The 23,125-nt window shown below is 44.8% G+C and overlaps 1 protein-coding gene across 1 annotated transcript in view; it reads left to right on the top strand.

Annotated features, from left to right (window-relative positions):
- Positions 1-5,483: 5,483 nt before the first annotated feature.
- LOC120053798 (midnolin-like) overlaps positions 5,484-23,125 on the top strand; it is a 31,531-nt gene continuing 13,889 nt past the window's right edge. The window contains exons 1-5 of the mRNA XM_039001054.1: positions 5,484-5,757; positions 8,204-8,432; positions 11,706-11,793; positions 12,018-12,080; positions 22,208-22,735. Of these exons, the coding sequence (XP_038856982.1) occupies positions 5,682-5,757; positions 8,204-8,432; positions 11,706-11,793; positions 12,018-12,080; positions 22,208-22,735 (984 nt within the window). The 5' untranslated portion in view covers positions 5,484-5,681. The remainder of the gene's footprint in view (positions 5,758-8,203; positions 8,433-11,705; positions 11,794-12,017; positions 12,081-22,207; positions 22,736-23,125) is intronic.

Genomic DNA, 23,125 nt, shown 5'->3' with positions numbered 1-23,125 from the left:
GAAGTCACTAAGACTTAACAGAAGAAATGAGTGATGTACCAGAAGTTCATTCCTCGGTGCCAAGGTGTCCCATGTTCTACTCTGCCGGGCACTTCTTCCCATTCCATGAACTGACGTTTAACCTTTTTCCAGTCCACACTATGTCCCTATGACACACTGCATCTGGCTGCCAAACAAACAAATAAACAAATTGAGTTAACACCCTCCCGGCGTGACCAATTTCAACGCTATAACGGTTCTTATTGTGCTCGGGTAGTCGGGGAGTCTTTTTGTGGGGCCTTTCAATGTGACAACACGGCAGCAATTATCAGGTCCACTTTGTGGGGGTGTTAAGTTTACGCCATTTGGATCTGGCTGTGCTCTGTAAGAGTGGCTGCTGGGATGGAGAGGTGATGTCCGGCTGAGGAGCGAGTCAGGGTGTCCGACTGTCCGCCTCCCGAACTGGGATGTGCTGTGAAATAAGATAAATGATTATGGCTCAGGACATGATCTGAAAACAACACCACCAGCTTTGAGTCATTTCCTGGTGTTTGTCCAATGATGTAGCAGCAGTACACTACATACTGAACCAAATAGTTAGAATTCAAGTCAGAATTCTTAGTCATGGATGGTGAGGTAATTGATGTTTTGATAGCCATCATTGACAGTGCTGCCTGGAGGGCCAAGCTCATAGCTCCACACTTCTCTTCCTGATTGACACAGCCCTGCCTATAGACACTGGTCCAGGTGTAAGAGCTAGTCATGTTACTCAACAGTTGAATGACCTATCATTGACAAATGATTTCTTTGATTACACAGTAGACAATGTACATGTATCCTGCTATAACTGACACTTAGGAATGTGTTGACCAAGACTGTGATCGTGTGATGACACCTCAAATGTTGTTCAACGGCAGTTGAAAGAAGAACAGTGTGCCAAGGTACACCGTAACTGCCATATGTTGTATGGAGTAAATGTCAGCCTGATGGTGAAATGCTTGGACTATATCCATCAAGAGGCTACCAGGTTTCTGGTTCAAAGTTAAACTCACTAGTGAGAGAGTATATATGAATGGATTTTTGTTGTTGTATGAATTTGTAGTGTACAGTACACATACATTTTTAAAACATGACAAATGGTGTTGATGACTTATTCTGGAAACCATGTTTGACTTACTAGTCTAACCATTTATAATGTGAACATTGAATAACCTAGTTGGCATGTTTGACAATTTTTCAATCGCATGTTCTGCGTTGTCGTCTGGAAAACCACTGATGTGTCATCAATCGTCTGTGACTGAGCTGTGAACCACTTCAGTTGAAAGGAGTTCCTCCTGGTGCAGGTGTGGGATCATAGCCTGACTGTACCCCAGCCCAGCCCAGCCCTCCAGCCCTACTACTGTACTTCCCAGGCTCTCTCTTCAAACAGGCCTGGGGGTCAGATAACTGGTTGTAGTAGTGAGTGGGAGCTTTCCTATAAGTAAATTCCATGTATTCTAAGAGGTTTGATGATCTGCCATGGGCTATATGATCTGAATAACAATATTCTGCCCTCCAGTATACAGGTGCACCTATGACTTACTTGAATAACTCAAGTTCTGACTCATCTCTAAACTCTCAGGTTGGTTAACTTCCCACACCGTAAATCTTTAAGGCTCACTCATCTGTGTCTGTGTATCCACTTACTGTCTTTATATACAGTGTCATTAGGCTGTGGCAGGTGTGTCCCACTGCCTTGCCATGTGATTCAGGAGGATATCATCGCTTGAGATTAACAAGCCGTGAACCGCTCAAATCCGGCTTGTCTCTTTCTCCGAAGCCGAGGGCGGCCCACTGGTGACTTTGATGGACTGGAATGCCGTTCACCCACACACATATGCCCACACAGGCCCCACACAAACACACAGACACACAGACACACGTTTACAGTGTCACACTCCCACAAACATACTCACACTCACTGTCACACACATCTGATATCAAATGTGAAATGTTTACAACCCACCCACGCCACTCCCATGCTCCCTTGTCAATAAACTCTTTCCTGTCCAGAAGTATGTGAGAAGTTGCTTTGTATACTGTATATGGTAACTCTGTTAGTATGCCTACACATGGTTACCCAACCACATACAGTAATCCGTCTGTATGGCTGTTTTCTTATGATCTTCTGATCCCTATGATAATATTTGCCCTATAAGCCCCTAGAGTCTATTGACCCGTAAATCTAAGTAACATCATTAAAAAATCCCCATCAAAATCCAGCAATTTAAACTAGATATGTTTTTTATATGGGCTGTGTCTCAATCCACCTCATCCGCCTATGTCGCTCTTCCGCATCTGCGGTGGAAAGTGGCAGAGCTACAGTGCTGTTTGACAGCCCAGGAGACATCCCAAAAATTGGTCTTCTCACAAAAACGTCTGTAACATCCGAATGGTTTGGCCAGAAGCTTCACGGGACTCGTCTGAAGTCGGTAACGCTGATGTACAAACTTTTGTCTGTAGCGTTTGAACCGTTTGGGCTACAAATATGACCCCACTGTAGAAAGGGGAGACCCTCACGAACACGATGGTGTTCTCCGTTTTGCTCTACGACCACCACAAGTGTCACAGGACTCGTCTAAAGGTAACCCATACAATGAATGGAAGTGTGGAGCTAGTTTTGTGCCAACAACAAAAAATATCACTTCACTTCACATATCTTTGGAAGATACCTAAAGGGATCCTAAAATTCTAGCTAAATGATCTATGATATGACCTTCTTTAAACAATTCCATATGCCAGCTTAGAACCCCCCTCCCCCAACGGATTAAACTTTTAAGAAATAAGCAAAGGGCGATGGTAGAATGTGTCACTCCCTCTAAAACAAATGCCCGCTTCTCAGCCAAGAACGTTTTTTGCCCCCTGAGGAGAACAGGCTGTTTGATTATGAAACCCTTTTTTTGTCCTGTAAACACTGGACAACCAGCATATGTATCTGTGTGTATCTGTGTGTGTGTGTGTGTGTGTGTGTGTGTGTGTGTGTGTGTGTGTGTGTGTGTGTGTGTGTGTGTGTGTGTGTGTGTGTGTGTGTGTGTGGGGGGGGGGGGGGGGGGGTGTGTGTGTGGGTGGGTGCGTGTGTGTGTGCGGGTGGGTTGTGTGCAATCATGAGGTAGCCTATAGCCTCAGAGCTTCAATAGGAGCAGTGTTTCACCATATTGTGTGTGTGGTGCTCAGTGCCATAAATGTATTCTCTTACACTACATATATAAAAGTATGTGGACACCCCTTCAAATTAGTGGATTTGGCTATTTCAGCCACACCTGTTGCTGACAGTTGTATAAAATTGAGGACACAGCCATACAATCTCCATAGACAAACATTGGCAGTAGAATGGCCTTGCTGAAGAGCTCAGTGACTTTCAATGTGGCACTGTCATAGGATGCCACCTTTCCAACAAGTCAGTTTGTCAACTTTCTGCCCTGCTAGAGCTTCCCCGGTCAACTGTAAGTGCTGTTATTGTGAAGTAGAAACATCTAGGAGCAACAACGGCTCATCTGCGAAGTGGTAGGCCACACAAGCTCACAGAACGGGACAGCCAAGTGCTGAAGTGCGTAGCGCATAAACATTGTCTGTCCTCAGTTGCAATATTGACTACCGAGTTCCAAACTGCCTCTGGAAGCAACGTCAGCACAATAACTGTTTGTCGGGAGCTACATTAAATGGGTTTCCATGGCCTAGCAGCCACACACAAGCCTAAGATCACCATGCCCAATGCCAAGCGCGGGCTGGAGTGGTGTAAAGCTCGCCGCCATTGGACTCTAGAGCAGTGGCAACACTTTCTCTGCAGTGATGAACCGAGCTTCACCATCTGGTAGCTCTACGGATGAATCTGGTTTTGGCGGATGCCAGGCGAATGCTACCTGCCCAAATGCATAGTGCCAACTGTAAAGTTTGATGGAGGAGGACTAATGGTATCGGGCTGTTTTTCATGGTTCGGGCTAGGCCCCTTAATTCCAGTGAAGGTAAATCTTAACGCTACAGCATACAATGACATTCTAGATTATACTGTGCTTCCAACTTTGTGGCAACAGTTTGGGGAAGGCCCTTTCCTGTTTCAGCATGACAATGCCCCCTTGCACAAAGCGAGGTCCATATAGAAGTGTCTTGCGATATCGATCGGGGAGAACTTGACTGGCCTGCACAGTGCCCTGACCTTAACCCCATCGAACACCTTTGGGATGTATTTAAACACAGACTGACTGCGAGCCAGGCCTAATCGCCCAACATCAGTGCCTGACCTCACTAATGCTCTTGTGGCTGAATGGAAGCAAGTCCCCGCAGTAATGTTCCAACTTCTGGTGGAAAGCCTTTCCAGAAGAGTGGAGGCTGTTATAGCAGCAAAGGGCAGACCAACTCCATATTAATGCCCCTGATTCTGGAATGAGATGTTCAATGAGCAGGTGTCCACATACTTTTGGTCATGTAGTGCATCTCTCAGACTCCTCCAGCAGTGTGGTGCTTGTCTCTCATCCCCCCTCTCTCATCCCTTCTCTCTTTCTCTCTCACCCCCCACCCCCCTCTGTCTGGTCCTGGGAGAGGCTGACTCATCATGCTGTGATGCTTGGGACTGTGACTCGTTTAGAGGCATCTCTGCAGCGTCTCTGCCTGTGGGTTCATCATTGAAACACTTCAGCCTCACTTGCCTCAACAAGACTGTGTCCCCTGTCTTCAAGGAAATACGGGGCATCGGGTTTATCAAATCATTTTGTTTCAAACTATATTGGCATCTTTGTAAAGTGTGCTACCATGCTGACACACGACACAAATTAATATAACTACTTATAATCTAACATTACTATCTACATAGCAATTTACTGTATCACATCTACTTGTGGACTTCAGGTAAGGCTTGGTCTTAGCCTACCACATGAACAATGAATCACTTGTATTAATGTGTAATAACTGTCAAGATATGATTCCTGGCATAGGATTGCCATTGTTTGAGGAGCAACCTGGAAGTCATTAACTGCAGAACTGGTCCCTTGCCAAATAAACCTTTATTTATATTCAGGTAGGCTGTATCCATGCATTGTGTTGTTCTGCACCGGTTGCCTAGTGATGTTTTCTTTTCTTTTTTTTCTGTCGTCAGTGGAAGGTTACACCCCCTCCCGAAATCGCTACTTCGTTTACTTTTTGTTAAGGTCGTAACTCAGTTGAATATGATTTATGTTTTTGTTCTTCGGGATAAAAGTCCTTACCCTTGTTTAGACTACAATAGATGCGCAATCACAGACACTACAAATCCCGTGCATGATTTCAAGCTTTGCCCAAGCACATTCTTTCCAAAGGTGGAGAACGAATTAGGCAGTAGATCTTGGAAACGAACTCTCATGTGAGGAAGAATTCCGTGGCTACCTTAAATGGCATCCTGACATAGCAAGAACCGTAGTCTACTCTCCACCCATAACTGAGAGGGCACGTTTAAAAGGTGTCTCGCCTCCCGAATTGCACTTGTAATACGAAAGACACTGGTGGGTAAACGTCATACAGGCATTTTAGGACAACTGGAACTCAAGCAGTGAGCAAGAGGAGTACAGAGCTGTCCTTACTACTACAGTCGAGTCGCACACATTTGTCTGCGAATTTACTGTCACAGTGGATAGCCTACTGACCTATCTGGATATAGCCTACTTCAGTCTTTCTCATAGCTTGGGAAGATTTACATGCAAAAGCTGGGGAAACGTGTTGGAAAAACCCAAGCTTTATCGCAAAGCTTTAAAGTTCTCGCCACAATAATTGGTAAGTTACATTCAAACGTTGGACTCATGTCAAACCTAAGAGTAGTCTATGTACATTGATGATTCTAAAGTTTTAATAGCCTACCTTTGAATAAAGGTTAGAAATTTGAGTGGGTTAGATTTGGACATGTAACTCTTATCTTTGTTATGTTTATAAAAGGCCACCTGGGGCTGACATTGATACATTGTCTCACCGTTTGTTTTGGTTACATGCATTGCATTCAAATGGAGTTCTGCCAACTTCTAAGAGTTTCTAAATTATGCATCTACATGTAGCCAATTGACTTAATAATGAAATTTATATTGACAATGGAATTGGTGTTATCTGCAGACAGTGAATGTGGTGTTTTTTATTGACCTATAGGATAGCTGATGACAGCAGGCATCCATATGTTATGCAATTATAAGCCGACAACACAGCCTAGCCTACCTTCTATGTAGATGCCAAGTGCAGAGTCTGTGATATTATATCATTATCCAGACCGACCTTAGTCAGCTGCAGCTGTACTCAGAGGGAAATTGCCGGTAGGCTAGCCTATTTTTCATTCGAAATGTGTTATAAACACCTTCAACAACAAATAGACAAGTTAAGACTCCCCAAGTGCCTCCATTGACCACTGGATGGCGAGCGAGTATCTTGTTTTTATCAAGCTCCTATCATAAACTCTGTCAACATTTGCTCTACGTGGAATACATATTTCACACTTTACTATGTAGGCTACGATATTTACAGTAGTCAAAGCGGCCCGTTTTAAACGTTTCTCTTAAAGCTATGTAGCCCATGATTCGGTCAAAGTAAGCTTTTTCAGGATCGGCTTAAAACTGTGGTTGGAGAATACAGTTATTTTAAGTAACCTGATGTCTGTGACATTTAGGGGTTGACAGGTATAGCAGTTGCCCAAGTAGGGTATGTGAGTTTATGTTGCAGAAGAAATAGTATGTGCATTCAGAGAAGTCAGTGGATAAACATGGGGATAGTTTCACAGCAATTGGCAATGCGCAATTACGCACAGAATGTGCTGTCGAAGTGAGTAGCCAATATTGCCACTTTTTCTTGTAAAGCTGATTGTAGGAATTGCATGACGTAGGAACCGAACCCTGTATATCTCCAGTGTACATTATATCCCGAGAACATCTCAAAGAGCTGATGAAGAACCGCACTTCCTGAAGGGAATACCCCATCTAATGCGTAATTTGCATACCGTGCGCGATTTACTTTAATGGTTTTGGATGCAGCCAGATGAAGGAAGGAGATGACGTCAGCACTGTACTATTAGTAATGACGATGATACCCAACGTGTGTAACCTGAAGTTGCGCAACATTGTATAGTACATTTCGTGACATAGTTATAGGAAATGGACAATGTGGCAATTTAAGTGCATTGTGCAACCTACGTGCATTGTTGCCATTGTAGCCTGCATAACCTAGAATAAAACATAGTCCTACATTTAAAGGCCTACCCACATAAATTATCTATGTAAGAATATGAGGTAGGATGTTTTCATTAATGCAGTCTTCGGTATTGGATTTGAAATTCCACCACATATAGAGTTATCTTCTGTGACTAATATATTATGAATGGCTAAAGTTGCCTGAGTGCTGGAACGATCCTATTGCTTGACACGCCAAGGCCTGGCCCCCTTCAAGCCGATTGGTTATTTGTGACAAAATGGTGTGGGAGAGAAAATGGGAGGCATCTGTTCGCCACGTGGGTGTAAATCTACTTTTGCCATTGGCTTAGATCAACTACGTCTTCGAGAACTTCTCTTGTGGTTGGGTAGAATGTCTGCGGACTGTGAGTGTATTTTTTTTTATCGTTGTGGAAGTGAGCTACTTTGAGACAATGTTCATTGTCGATTTTCATTCGAGCTGCTGTGGTCATGGGTGCCCAGTGGATAGCTATACAATATTAATCTTACAAGGCTTTTGCATTCTGTAGGTCTTGTATTTGGCTTCAAGGCAGCTTTCAGTCCCATGCATTTAAAACAATAATAAGGACAGAAAGCTATAGCCTGTGTTGCGCATGTTCTCTTAGAAAGGCAATAGTTATTTGCGTAGTTGATGGTCCGTGGCATATTCCCTGTGAAACAAATACTTGTATTGCTGCTTGGCATTCATTCACCTCTGAAGCGTTTAAAAACCTGGAACATTTGGAGTAGTCGTTGGAACCTCTCTTGAGCAAGTTGCATACACAAGAAAAGCGCAATAAAGCCTTTCTCTATAAGACTAGTTCTGGGAATATTCTCATGGTCGTATCAGAAGAGTGAGGACTCCGGTTTATTCAACCTCTCGGCACACAGAGAAAGGCACCAGGAGAGAGAGAGAGCCTCTTTCTCTCTTTTGAATGCAAGCAGTTTCTCTCTCTGAAAACAAGGGACACTGCGTAAAGGGTCGGCTCTTTCTCTCCAACCCCGTTCAACTCGCATTGTCTCCCCCCTGACAACAGGCTATCGAATGGACCAACATCCTAGCGCCCGGAGCTGCACCAGCCGCGGGGCTCCGTCTTGCGAGGCCGTCCCGAGTGAACCCTCCATGAATTTGTATATCCATTCCACAACCGGCACACGCTTCGAGCTCGCTCTTCCCCTGGAGGAGACTGTGGAAGGACTGAAGAGAAGACTTTCTCAGAGACTCAAAGTACCAAAAGAAAGACTCGCCCTTCTACATAAAGAAACGTGAGTAGACTACATCTATAAACGTCAGTATATCCCACTGTCATACGGTATAACATATGTATACATTATATGGTATTTGCGATGTTCAAATCTCTGATGTCTACAGGAATATTTTGCATTTATTTAAACGGTAGAACATTGTGGAGATCAAGAATAGCATAGGTTGGGTATCAGCATTATATTCAAGGGAAGACGATATTGACCAGTGTTACCAGTATTGGAATTAGGCATGGAAACGCAAACTGGTCAGTCACGGTTTGGAGCCGTAGCCTATTGATGAGGAACTTGTGGTGCATACTTGTATTGATTCCTTCAGCGTTCATTATAAATACCATTACTGATTAAATATATTTGACAAATTATTAACAGCTAAGATTTATGCATTTGCTGAATGAAATGCATACGAGCAATGGTTCATGTTTACTTAATTTATATAGTTACCGTCTGACCATTGTATTTGATCTTAAATAAATACACAATTATGCTGATGCTTTGGGTTTAGAATCTAATTGATGCTATCGATACGCAAGTGGGGTGCGCCATTGTATTCCATGGTTAGTGTTGTGTGAAGGTTAGGTGAAGACGAACGCAAGGCATCCCTCTAATTTCTCCCTTTTTCTCCCTTTGTTACACACAACTTTCTACAATCACCTTGCATACCAGCGAACGCATATTCACTGATTTCTGCTCACGTTTTATTACGAGGAAACCCTCTGGAGACAATCCCAAATGAATGGAGAGAACATAATTGCCATTTTGAAAAGGGGAGCTCTTGAGTATATGACGATAGTTTAACAACGCTTTACAATCGTGTGTTGCACATTTTTTATTTAAAGCAAACTGAAACTGTTTTAGTCGGTTTTCAATTGAGTCGGATTTTCGTGCGTTAAAACCTCTCTGGGACTGCGGGACGCTTGCGTCCCACTTGGGGAGCACCCCCCACTGATTAGCATCGCTAGCATAGCGTCACAATTAAATAGTAGCATCTAAATATCATTAAATCACAAGTCCAAGACACCAAATGAAAGATACAGATCTTGTGAATAAAGCCATCATTTCTGATTTTTAAAATGTTTTACAGGGAAGACAAAATATGTAAATCTATTAGCTAACCACGTTAGCAAAAGACACCACTTTTCTAACTCCATCAGTTTCTTACTCCATCAGGTGCTATCACAAATTCGACCAAATAAAGATATAAATAGCCACTAACCAAGAAAAAACTTCATCAGATGCCAGTCTGATAACATATTTATTGTATAGCATAGGTTTTGTTAGAAAAATGTGCATATTTCAGGTATAAATCATAGTTTGCCATTGCAGCCACCATCACAAATCTCACCAAAGCGACTAGAATTACTACAGAGAGCAACGTGTATTACCAATTTACTCATCATAAAACATTTCTTAAAAATACACAGCGCATAGTAATGGACAGACACAGATCTTGTGAATTCAGACAATATTTCAGATTCTCTAAGTGTTTTACAGCGAAAACACAATAAATCGTTATATTAGCATACCACATGTGCAAACGTTACCCGAGCATTGATTCAAGCCAAAGAGAGCGATAACGTTATCATCGCCAAAATATATTAATTTTTTCACTAACCTTCTCAGAATTCTTCCGATGACACTCCTGTAACATCATATTACAACATACATATAGAGTTTGTTCGAAAATGTGCATATTTAGCCACAAAAAAACGTGGTTATACAATGAGAATACTAGCAAAACTGGCCTGAAAATGTCAGGCGCCATCATTGACAGTGATCTTGTCTAATGAATAACTATTCATAAACTTGACTAAAAAAATATAAGTTGGACAGCTATCGAAAGACAAATTAGTTCTTAATGCAATCGCTGAATTACATTTCTAAAATTATCCTTACTGTGCAATACAGGGTTCGCCAAGCGAAGCTATACCAAAAAAAATGGCGGAATATGCGTTTAACATTTTTCTACAGAACAACGATTTATCATCTTAAATATTTCTTACTATGAGCTGATCTTCCATCAGAATCTTGGGCAATGTATCCTTTCTCCGGTCTAATCGTCTTTTGGTCGAAAGATGTCCTCTTGTCCGTCGAAATGGCCACTAACGTTCGACCGGTACTGGAAACGTGCCCGGCGCTTCAAAGTGCATCACAAAGAAATGCCTCAAAATCGCACTAAACGGATATAAATTGCTATAAAACGGTTTAAATTAACTACCTTATGATGTTTTTAACACCTATAACGAGTAAAAACATGACCGGCGATATATAAGTGGCTAAACCAAAGCTTGGAAAGAGAGCCAGTCCGACGTCCATCGTGCGTCAGGCGCAGCAGGAAAAGAAAGCCACTTCCGCCTTGTGCTCTTTTATACAGGCCCTGATTGCGCAATCGACTCCATTCAAATTGTCACCTCTTACTGACATCTAGAGGAAGGCGTGGGCAGTGTTTGTATCCTCATAGCATTTACAGGGACATTAAAACTGACCTGGGACCAGAGGCCAAGATTTCTGAAATCTCACTCCCTGTCAGGAAAAGTGCTGTAGAATGAGTTCTGTTCCACTCAGAGACATAATTCAAACGGCTATAGAAACTAGAGAGTGTTTTCTATCCAATAATAACAATAATATGCATATTGTACGAGCAAGAATTGAGTACTAGGCAGTTTAATTGGAGACCAATTTTCGCTAAGTCGAAACAGCACCCCCTATATCCCCAAGAAGTTTTAAATGACAATGTAAGAGCTGTGGTATGATAAGGGAGGTCTTTGTCACTTGATGCAAATCGCCCTGTCGCATTGTTTTTCTTTTAAATAACAACCATCCCACAACCCCCTAGAATAATCGCCTCCAAATCAAATCATCCCCTAAAACCGAGTACCTTTTTTAATCATCTCTCCAAATAGCTGAATTTAGGCGCTGCTGACTCCCTTTGTTCAGCTGGAGGTGACATTTAGTTCACACTGTACAATACAGTAGGATAGGCTTTTCACAAAGCAACTCTTCCACTAGCTTACTGTCACGGTTAAGAAGAGTGACGTTAAAGTGACAATGCTAGTGGTCTATGTGATTACATTATCATTCATCAACCTGAACATGACATTAACTTTTTTCCACTTATTTTTTTTTGACTTGATGAGGTCCTGAAAAGGACCACTCAGAGTGACAAATGAAATGGCTATCCAGTAAATAGGCGGAAGTGTTCCTAAATGCAGGAGTTAGTCAGTTAAAATGTCAGTTTGGCTGTAAACTAATATGGTGTTTTTTTCTCCCCCTCAGGCGTCTGAGTTCAGGAAAACTCCAGGACCTCGGGATCTCTGATGGGAGCAAGTTAACACTTGTACCTACAGTTGAAGCAGGCTTAATGGTAAGGATAATCAGACACCTCAACCGTGTGTGTTGTGCTATAAACCCAGGTGGGTTTTTTGGCCTCAAGATAATAAAAGTGTTATTAATATCAGACAGGTTAATGTAGGTAATTAAGTCTGTGTTGATCTCATCTCCTTCATATCTTTGAATGCACAAGCCTTTCTCCTTTGTCTACTAGGCTTACAAGTAAATCATGTTTTTCTCCTTGTCCTTTCTTTGAAGTCTCAAGCATCAAGACCAGAACAGTCAGTGATGCAAGCTTTGGAGAGTTTAACAGAAACTCAGGTAAGAACTCTTTCAAGTAATTTTATTTAAGTGGCCTTCATGAATAGATCATTTAGTATACCTGCTTTAGAAATCATACAATTATTACATAATTGATTTGAAATCCTCCTGGTTTAATGTGAAACTTTAACAGGTTGCCCCTGGAAAAACATGGAGAATTATGTTTTAAAGTGAATGAGATCTGTTTGCATGTCAAGCTGGAGCAGTCAAAAATAGTTTAGAGAAGAGCTAAGATAAGAGTGAGGCTGCTGATGAACACAAGGCTCTTTCCATGTTTAATGTTAGCCCCTTAAACAAGCAAGCTGGCCACTGTGGATACTAAAACCAACACCCTCTGGTCTCCTGGCAACTTCTACGCTGTGTGTGTGTGTGTGTGTGTGTGTGTGTGTGTGTGTGTGTGTGTGTGTGTGTGTGTGTGTGTGTGTGTGTGTGTGTGTGTGTGTGTGTGTGTGTGTGTGTGTGTGTGTGTGTGTGTGTGTGTGTGGAGGCAAGCCCAGGCAAACCCCACCCAACTGATTGAGAGTTGAGTCAAACCCCCATCCTTGCAATGCCCTGGCTGGCTCTCCCCTCACCATAGAGAGCTGCCTCCACGAAGCCAACACAGATAGACTCAACTCATAAACAGAAATTAAATTGACAGATGGGTGTTAAGTACATAGTGCCCGTGAACTTGATGTACCTTTGTGGAACTGTTGAAATACAGTAAGAATATGAGTCAGTGGTTTGGTGTGAGTAGTGAAAGTAGTGAAAGTAAAGGGATCAGGTCTGATCTCACCTCCTCAACCTCACAGCGGGTGAGAGAGTCGATGGCACTGACAACAGCGATGACGTACTGTCTCAGCAGCTGACTTACTCCAGGTCTGTTGTTAAGTCTGTGATGCACATAGTTGCAGTAAAAATATGTTACTAATGTTAGATAAGACCTTGTCATAAAATGGACCAGTAGCACACCTATATTTGGTGGTTGTGTGAATGTGTTATTGAAGTAGCAAGTTTTACTTCCTACTAACGTCAAGATAATGAAATAATAAATAATGAAGTTTGAGGACAGAAAACACGTACTGGTAAAACACATAGTAGCAAGTCAAAACCTCAGTGTGGCTTCTCTCCCGCTGATATTTTTCACTGGAAATCCTGGCGTTAGTGTGTGTGTGAGCTCAGCGCCTAGCCTGCCTGCTCACAGCACAGCGGTGACGACAGATGAGTGAGTGTGTTTGTGTGGGTGGGTGGGTGGGAGTTGGGTGTGCTGGAAGCACGCCTTTCTCATCATGCGGTACGCCTTTGCTGGGCGGCCCACACTGACTTCTGTTTCCACTAGTCAAGGCTTTCCCATAATTCAACAGTGCCAACCTCAAACAGTCTCTACCCTGACTTGCCTCAGCTCTGTATTCAAAGCCTATCGGCCTCGCCTCTCCTCCTCTCGAGGGGGGGGGGGGCGGGGGGGGGGGTAGGAAAGGGCATATACAGCAGTTAAGACCTATAGTCATTTTGAGTCATTTTGGTATGACTTTCTTCTTCATCAAGCGCGCCTCTTGTCTCCAAGACTTTACTGTAAGAATGTGAGCTGGTGGAACTATTGCCTGGTGAGTCATTCAATGGGCTCATATGCACAGACAAGAATGAAAGCCCAGTAAAATAAGAATGCCAGTATAAAACTGATCTGATGTGTTTCTATCAGGGAGAATTGATTCCTGCTTTATAATTCATGACGCGGAAAGGGACGATATAGATTGGGGAGAGATTACAGATACCGGGTAAGATTAAAAAATAGGAACACAAGCTTTCCCATTCGCTTCCTCCTCCAACTTGGGGGCTATCAAAAATCAATCAATGCACTGAGCTCTTAGAAGTGTCTGATAGGTTAACAGATACCCCCCGTATTCCAAAATAGCCAGGCTAGTGGCTGGCTGGTAACATTCGGAAAATTGGTAGCTTAAGCTTCTCCCTCCCTCACCCTCTTCCCTCCCCCCAAATATGTGTGGTCTGGTCGAGGTTGGAGATCAGGTAATGTGCCAGGAAGTCCAGTGTGTTCATAGAAGCCCAGCTTATAACAGTTCTAGTCTGCTTCTGGAGGAGTACTCAGCACCCTGCCCAGTCGGGTGGCTTCCCGGGAGAGATCTATTTCAGACTTCGTGGAGTAGGATAGAAAGTGTTTTATGGAAAGGAAGGCCAATTATCGGAACTCATCCATGGCCCTATCATTTGAATGTGCTGTGGTTTGCAAGTCTTGTTCTCTGCCCAGTGCCTGCCTGCTGCCTGCAGTCGACTGTATGTCCTGCTGTATTTTGACTGTGGTAGAATAGGCTGGACTCTGTCAAGGGCATTGGCTCCCTTAATTCCTCTGCTTGACATCCCAGGCAAATTTTCTCCTGACATCTAATCTCCATTAAGCCACCACCTCCTGACAGTCCGTCAAGACTGGGCTGGTTTTCTCCCTCTGTCTGCCCGAGATAGACTTAGGCGGAGCTGAGCCTGGGATTGTGTCTCTGTGGAGCAAACTGTATTTAAGAGGCTTTCTTCTGTTGATGAAAGAATGAGAAAATGCCCCTTCGAGCTTGAACTCAGACAGAGTATAGTGATGTAATGTCTGTGTATGAGAAATATGGTAGGTCGATGAAGAGTAATGTTTACCATGGCTGGTTATAGTCAGCTTCATTAGCTGCTATTGCTTGATGTTGTTTTAGTTTGGAAAATAAGGATTGTCCAGTCCTTTGTATGTTATAGTGAGTGTTTGCTCATTGATGCTTGTATGAAACCAAGCCCCCTAACCTAACCATCCCCCACACACTGCCCTTCCCCCACCTCACCCTTTTGTTCCACTTTTGAAGCATAAACCCCAGTCAAATCCACAAAACCTGCCTAGCTGACCGACCCTCCAATACAAAACAATGGCCGAGAGTCAAGCTTTAGGTCTAGGTCTCCCCGATGACTGTTTTCCACATAGGCTGGAGCCAATTGAGTGAAACAGTGCTACGAGGCCATTTCAAAATCAATGTATAGCCCAGCTGGAAGGATAGGAGGGAGGAGAAGATTGCCATGTTGTCCTGGAGGAAGTACATATATTGTCTTTGGGGAGGCGATGTCTTGGCCAGGTCCCTGAGGAGTACATTCTTACATTTCTGTTCTACGTTTTCTCACTTCCTCCTCCCAACACCCTCCTCCACCAGCCAACGCTGGTCTCTGAATAAGACCCAGCATTGTTATTGTGTCTGAAAACGGACAGATGCAAATAGTGGGATCTAACAATATATGAGTAACCTCTGGGTCACCCATCTTGTCATTTCCAGTCACTGCACTCCCCCAGGGAGCATGCCGGGCCGGGCCAGGCAGGGGGAATGCAGGGCTGGAGGGAGGTATAGATGGCCTTGCTGAGTCACGCCATTCGTTTTAAGGTGTTGCGGCATGTTGTGTACAGGTTGTTCTGAACCACAGAGGGAGGATGTTTGGAAGGACAGGCGTGACTCAAAGATAAGGAGATGGGCAGAAGGAGGGTGGGTGATAAGGAGGAGGAGGGGAAAGGTCACCAGGAGGTAGAGGAGTGTTCTGTGTGTTGGTGGTGGAGCGTTGCTATCGCAGGTTGCTCTGTCTGATAAGGCCTTGTCTTGTCACAGCTCTATTAACTATATGGTCCATTCATGTTATAGTCATATTTTACTGTTCTTTTCTAGATAAGGTATTAGAAGTACATCTGAAAATGTGTGTGTGTGTGATGTGCTCGTGCGTGTGTGCGTGCACATGTGTATGTGTCTGTTTGTGCCTGTGTGTGTGTACGATACTGCTCAATGCAATTGGTCAATATGTTTATTTTTCCAGACCCCTGCCCAATACTCACCTTATCAAGATGGTAGTTAATCAGCCAGTCAGACACTACTGGAAATCATTGTTCTTTAATTGTATTGAGGATTCGGGAGTGGATGGAATTGAAAAATGACTGAGTCACCATGTGAATATGAGAGCATCAGCCCATCTATAAAACCAGCCTGCTGTCTTCCTACTTCAAATCAACGTTTTTTATATGCAGGCAGGAGTCTGGCCTTTAAAATTGTAATTTCTCCTCGTAAATGAAGGCTATTAATTCGGAGCTGAATGTATAAATCTAATTGTATATTGACTGATTGAAAGACAATAGTGAAAAGAGGGACTATTTGTTTCTGTTCCCTATAAATCCTAGCCTGAGAACGCAATAATAAGCTGGTGGAGTGTCTCTGCACCTGTGTAATCTCTTTGTGATTCAGATAGGCACATAGAGGAGGGGTGTCAAGGTGTGTTTGAGAAATGGGGGAGATGGATTTGCTGATATTTTCTTTGTCCTATTGTGCGTGTGCATTTAAAAAAAAAAGTGTGTGTGTGTTCCTGTATGTGGGAGACAGTAAGAGCGAAAGAGCTCTTGAGCGTGTGTCCGGTGAAAATATACTGTAGTGTGTGTATTATGTCGTGACAATCATTGTTTTTCATCGGCTGGCCACCTTTGTGCTTCAAGTGCTCCTGCAGCATGGTGATCATGACTGACTGGGCTAGTGTCTGGGAGGCGGTGGAGGCCATGAATATCTTGTTAGATAAAACAGATAGCCCAGATAGCCCATCTCCCTGTGTGCAAAGAATACACACAAACCCTACCGGCTACCACATCTCAGCGCTGTGGAAAAATAACGAATGGGGTTTCAATCTACTCCAAATGTTGTTTTATTCATCTACACTGCTTTCATTTATCTGTCCTGTTGTAGAGCCAGCGTGTGGTTAAGCCTGGCCCTCGTTCTCTCTCTGTCTCCCCCTCTTATCACAGAGACTCGGTCGGAATGTATTCATCAGTTGGAATCATAGGCCTTGTGCAGTGGTGTTGCACCATCTTTGATCGCCCAGAGAATGGAGAGAGTGTGTATGAGAGAGGGACGCATTTGCAATAGCAGCAGGTGCTGTGATACAGCAAGGCGAGCGAATAGACTCAGTTTTTAAGTGGATTGCTTTGCGTCTGTTGCCTTAGAACCTTCAAAGCCATTGTGGTTGACTGGAAACAGAGGTAATGTAGAGGGCTGGGGGGATGGAGGGATGGAGTGGGGGTGGAGGGCTGGAACCAGGAACCTGATCATTATGCCATTCTGTCTCTTTTTTTTCACCCAGCTCATCAAATTCACTGATGGCCAGCTGGCTTTCTGTTTCTCATTCGCCCTCTTTGCTTTCTGTTTCCTATCAGGCACTATTACAGATGGCTATCTCTCCAATGATGGGGTCTTTTGAAGATGGGGGCTGCTTTTAGGATTTGGGGCATGGTGCAAGCGCCATAGATTTTTTTTCTTATCTTTTGAGAATCATGTTATTGCTTCTTAACCCAGCGCCAGTCTGCACAAACAGCGTATCAATTGTGTCCTAGTTTGATCAACACATCTAGGTCGATAGGTGAGTTAATAAGCTGGTTTCTGAATTTCACCTCTCCCCTTCCCTCCTTCACCTTGCTGTTTGATAGGTTGACCAGGAGCTTCTCAGCCGTAATGCAGCTGAAGGAAAAGGGTGATTCCTTCGCTTGAACCCTCCCACAGATCCCTGTCCTCTCTGGTCTCTGATGCAAACTCTGCTCAGTTGTTCATGAATGTCAGCTCAGTCCTGTTCCCAACTCCCTCTCTCTCTCCCTCCCTCCCTCCCTCCCCACTTCTTTCTGCCTGTCTCTCAGTACACTTAGTGTGCAAAGGAAAAACGCCTGCAAATGAGTTCCTTGAACCACAGGGACCCCAATAACTAAACCGGTCAGCCCCAGAGGTGGAGGAAGAAAAGAGAAAAGCATCCAGAAGCACACTCTGAATATTTCATCATCACCTCTCTGACACCCCACCCCCCTTCTACATCCTCTCTTTCTCCCTCATCCCCTCACCCATCCCTCCTCCCCGGTCTCTGCTTATCATATTCTCCCTTCTCTGCATAGCAACCAAAGCCTGCTGCTACAGCTACACAAAATGCCACCCAGTCGCTACTCTCCCAAAAACAAAACAAAATGGCAGATAGAGCAAGATGGTGGGAGGTGAGGTTGAACTGAACAGAGAACTGGGTGTTGTTCATATAGTGCTATTGTTCCTTCTCAAACACCCAATTAGCTGATAGGCTATCATTGACTTATCACAGCACTGTCTATGAAATGTACCGATCAGAGTACACTTTTTGTCAGACAAATGGACAACTGGTTTGCCCTCGCTCTTCGCTACGCATACCATTCTCGCTGCGTCAGGACAATAGGAACAATGAGGAGGCCATTCCTTTCTGTCTAAACATAACAAAACTGGGGCCCTAGCTCACTGTCATTCTCCTCTACTGGAGCTGTCCTGACTGACAGGAGCGACTGTCTTCCTAGGGCTTAGGAATTTGTAAAGACACCAAGGAGGAAGGAGGTTAAAGGCTCAAAGACTCTGAGAGAGGCTCTTTGTCTGCTTTGTTCTAGAAATCCTATATTTTTTTGTTCCTGACATCAATGTAATACTGACTTGTCTCAAGAGAGCAGAAAGGCGTGTACGGACAGGTTTTCTTGGTAGTGATACGCTATCTGAGACATGGATATTTTTACATGATGGTTTGAACAGCGTCTCCTGCAACATGTACCCACTGGCTGTTAACTGTTAGTGTTACCTCCCATCTCTCCGAAGACTGACCTATTTAAGGTGTTCCAGTCCACAGCCTCTGGCTCCACCCCCGGCTCAACCCCCGGGCTCACAGCTGCAACCTGTCCCGTTTCCCGTCCTGTCTTCCCCTTTCAATCTGAGATGAGGTTGCGGAATGACTGATCAGACCCAGGCTGGAATTCCGAGCCCAGGGTCTTACTTGGGTTCCTCATTTATTTCTGGTTGGAAAATAAGGCATGGACCACAAAGACCTGAGAGTGAGCGGTTTAAGGGCAGGCTGAGAGTTCTGGAGCCATTGCTTAAGTCGCTTAATGCTTTTGTTTATGTGGGCTCGTGGCCTTTTCAGTTATTACCTAATGGGAACATTGTGGTGTGTGTGTGTGTGTGTGTGTGTGTGTGTGTGTGTGTGTGTGTGTGTGTGTGTGTGTGTGTGTGTGTGTGTGTGTGTGTGTGTGTGTGTGTGTGTGTGTGTGTGTGTGTGTGTGTGTGTGTGTGTGTGTGTGTGTGTGAACATACTCGTTCGTGGGGTTTGGGTGAAAACTTCAGAATCAGACTTGGCTTTATGAGTCAACGACTGAGATGCCAGGGCCAGGAGTGACAAATGTACCAAGGGAGTGAGGGATGTAAAACGTAAAGAGAGAGAAAACAAGAGGCGGAGCTTGCATATATGACGGTCTAAGTTGAGGTTTGCCATGTGGGGTTGGGAGCTTAGTATGAACGTATCATGAATCTCAGCTTGGTGTTTGTTGAATAATCCACACTAGTCTTTAAAGGGAGATGGAATGCCTCGTTCTTCCTCTCTGTCTCGCTCATTCTCTCTCCTCTCTCTCAGCAAAGCCACACTGATGTGTCATCCCCTCTCTCTTCTCCACCCAGATCAAACACAGCGCTGTGACTCCCTCAAAGGCTTTGTGTGTGTGTGTGTTCTTTTCGTTGTCTTTTGTGTGTGTGATGGGGTTTGCAAACTGCCTACTCATTCTCCTGACAGCTGTCAGTCAGGGATACAATCAACTACCCTCTCCTTCTGTTCCATCACCCTCTCCTCGCCTGCCTCCCTCTCTCTTTTTTCCCTGTCCCCCTTGGTTGACTCACAGGTGACCTTTGTGTGAGGAGTTTACTAGAGCCATCTCACCTCGTGCTTGTCCTCTGCTTTCCCATGCCCGCCCTTACTAAGAACAGCACCATTATGTTTCATTAGTCATCATCACCATCATAGTCAGTCCCTGGGTGTTTTTCAAAATGCGTACTACCGTGCTCTGAGCACGCAAATTGGAGCCCGAGAGGGTGGGAGTATGAGTCCAAATCAAAGTATGCGACGAAATGGAGCATGGAGGGCACTTCTCGAATGCGTACTCCGTTTGTACATATTTTGAAGCATGCATTGATACAATATTTGTTGTTATCAATGGCGGCCATTATTTGAGCTGAAGCGAGAGAAAATACACTCCAACTTCGGAATCAAATGTTGCCTATTCACGTCTCATATGTTGCCTGACTACATAATTTATGTTGATACGTTAGTAAATACATGCTGTGTTAATTTTGGCATGTTTACCTGCTTACAATTCCCACTAGTGTGCGTAGCTCACTAGCCCATTGTAAGTCAATAGGGCTAACTGGCTAGCTTCTACTGTTAGCTAGCCATATAGCCGCAAAGAGTTGTTAGCTAGCTAACTACCCACAAATAATTGGCATCTGCCTTGCATAACGTTAGTTTTAGGTCATTTTTGCCTGTTAAACTATCTGGTTGGTTTGCTTTGTGTATATCTTGATTTGTCGCTATTTTTGCAATTGTCCTGGCTGGAAGAAGGTTCAGTGAATGGGGAGATGCAGTGTGAGGTAATACATTAGGGTGAGTGCAAGTGCTTCTCAAATGTAATGTTTTATGCGTTCTCCACACTCCTCCTCACAAGAATGTACTCAAGAGAATGTCCTCGGAAAATGCACTCGGAGCATGAGAGTGTGGAGCACGGTAATATGCATATTGAGAAACACCCACTATATTAACATGACATGTGATTAGGACTAGTGAACAATCATACATTTATATTCCTATGTGTTGGCTCATTGTGAGATGCTGGGAGATAGAGGTGTTGTGTTGGGTGACGTCCCTCCTCCTCCCTCCCCCCTCCCCCTCCTTTGCTCCTCTCCTCCGCTGTGTGTCAATACCAATGTGCAAAGGTCACCGTGGCTGCAGATAGCCGGTGGTCGATAGAAAAATAAATAAGCTGAAGAAAGAGGAAAATGATGGAGGGCAGAGCCTGGTGATTCAGAGGGTTAACAACAGGTCAACACACACAAGCACCCTCCAAAGGCATATGGGTCTGGAGGGAGCTCTCTCTGTTCTCTGTGCTCTTTCTCTCCTCTCTCTCTCGCGCTTTCTTTTTCTCAACTTGTCATCTTTCTCTCTCTTTCTCATCTTTCTCTCTCTCTCGCTCTCTCCCCCCTCTCTGTCTTTCTCTCTCTCTCGCTCTCTCCCCCCTCTCTGTCTTTCTCTCTCTCTCGCACTCTCCTCCCTCCCTCTTGAAGTTGAAGTCTTACAGAAAATAAGCGTCACATTGTGTTAGTGCTGAGAGCCTCTTGTACTTCTGTTCCTATTTGGGGAGAGCCTGAGACGTCATTACCTCAGTGTCCTGGGGGAGACTCTCTGACCCGTCAATGCTCTCCCTTCACCAGAGCAGTAACAAGGTCCCTGGAAGGGTGAGACAACACAGAGATTGTAGGAGCAGTGTGGCACTAATGTGTCCTACGGCCAAGTCGTGACAACACTCTCTGTGGTGTGGCCTGGAGTGAGTGGGTCAGGGCCTCCATTCTTGGCTCCGGGGCCCATTCTCGTGCTCCTAAAATGGGCAGCCCTTCAAGATCTGCCGCAGACCACCGAACAATCGGGTATTATGAGTGTGTGAGGCTGTGGGGCGAGTGGGTCTACGCTGCATCCTGTATCGAAGTTCTGATTTTTCAGGCCGGGGGCCAAACAGAAGGGTGGCCTTTGTATGTCTGGGAACGAGGTTCAGACTCTGGACTATAGGGGCATTGGAAACAGGAGTGGGTGGGCATGGTGTATATGTGTGCACCAGTGTGCGTGCTTGATTGTGTGTGTTTAGATGTGTGTGTGTGTTCCAATAGCTCCTTTCACCCCCCCCCCCCCCCCCCAGCAAATGTTAATAGCCCAGTGTTTCAGTGTCCAGGGCAGTGATTGATTACAGGATGGGATAGTGTGGCGTACCAGCCTCTCTGCTGGGGCAATTCAATGCAGCTCAATGCACTGTTCTGTCTTTCTGCTTTCACATCCATACATGTGCTTTTGTTAAACTCATTAACAAAGCCCCAAGCCTGGAAAACAATGATGTAGAGCTAACAGACCTTCTCTTGGTTTGTATAGACCTACCTATTTCTGGTATATTAAACATGAAGTTAGTATGCATTTAATGTATGTTGCATAAGTATTCAATATATAATGAGTTTTTGTAGTCTATAGTCCGTGAACTAGGTGACTCAACTCTCTCCTCCTCTTCCTGTCTCCAGGTCAGTGACTTCCTGTCCGGCCGCTCTCCTCTGACCCTGGCGCTGCGAGTAGGTGATCACATGATGTTTGTTCAGCTGCAGTTGGCTACCCAGCAGTCCGGAGGGCAGCACTTACAGCACAGGCAGCTCATCGCCCGCGGGGGTACAGAGGGCACCATGGGACAGTCCACAGGCGCGTCTGGAGGGTTCAGCAGCGGGCATCACCCCCGCGCCCCCACCCCCCACCACCACCACTCTCACCCCCACTCCCGCCCCCATCCTAACCAGTCCCAGGCCCACCCAGTGCCCTTCCCCTCTACCAGCACAGCGGCCTTCCCCCCTGCCCCCTCACACCAGCCCTCTCCTCCCATGTACCCCTCTTCCTCTTCCGCCCCCTCAAGTCACTGCAGCACCCCTCCTCCTGCTCCTCGTCCCACCCAGCTGCCCGGCAGTCTGTTTAGTCGCTCCCACCAGCCCTCCCCGGGTCAACCCAGCCCCAGCCCCGCTTCCGACCCCCAGGGCACCCCCACTGCAGCCCCCTGTCCTGAGGTAAGACCCCCACCAACCAATCAACCTACTACTGCTTTATAACACTGTATTACTCAGTGCATACCACACTTACACAAAGGCGGGCCAGGACACAGCACACACCATTATTACCTCGCCAGAGACCAGGAGAGATGAAAGGATGAAAGAAAGAGGGAGAGGAGTTAACGAGTTAGTCTGTGTAGGTTGTTGTCTTGTTGATCATTAGCCGTCTCGCTGGTCAGCAGGCCTCTCTCACTGCAGCCTGGAGCTAGGCGCTATCTGTCAGTCTTTTAATGACAGTTGATTTCCACCAACTTGGTTGTTATTGTCTTCTCTCTCTCTCTTCGCCTGAAGTCAACTCTATGAGTTTTCAGAAACAAAACCAGATATGGGTTGGTGTAGTTTAGAGGC

This window comes from Salvelinus namaycush, chromosome 9, assembly GCF_016432855.1.
Source record: "Salvelinus namaycush isolate Seneca chromosome 9, SaNama_1.0, whole genome shotgun sequence".
NCBI classification, from domain to species: Eukaryota; Metazoa; Chordata; class Actinopteri; order Salmoniformes; family Salmonidae; genus Salvelinus; species Salvelinus namaycush.
The sequence above is the reverse complement of the archived record's forward strand: the minus strand, read 5'-3'. Positions and strand labels throughout refer to the sequence as shown.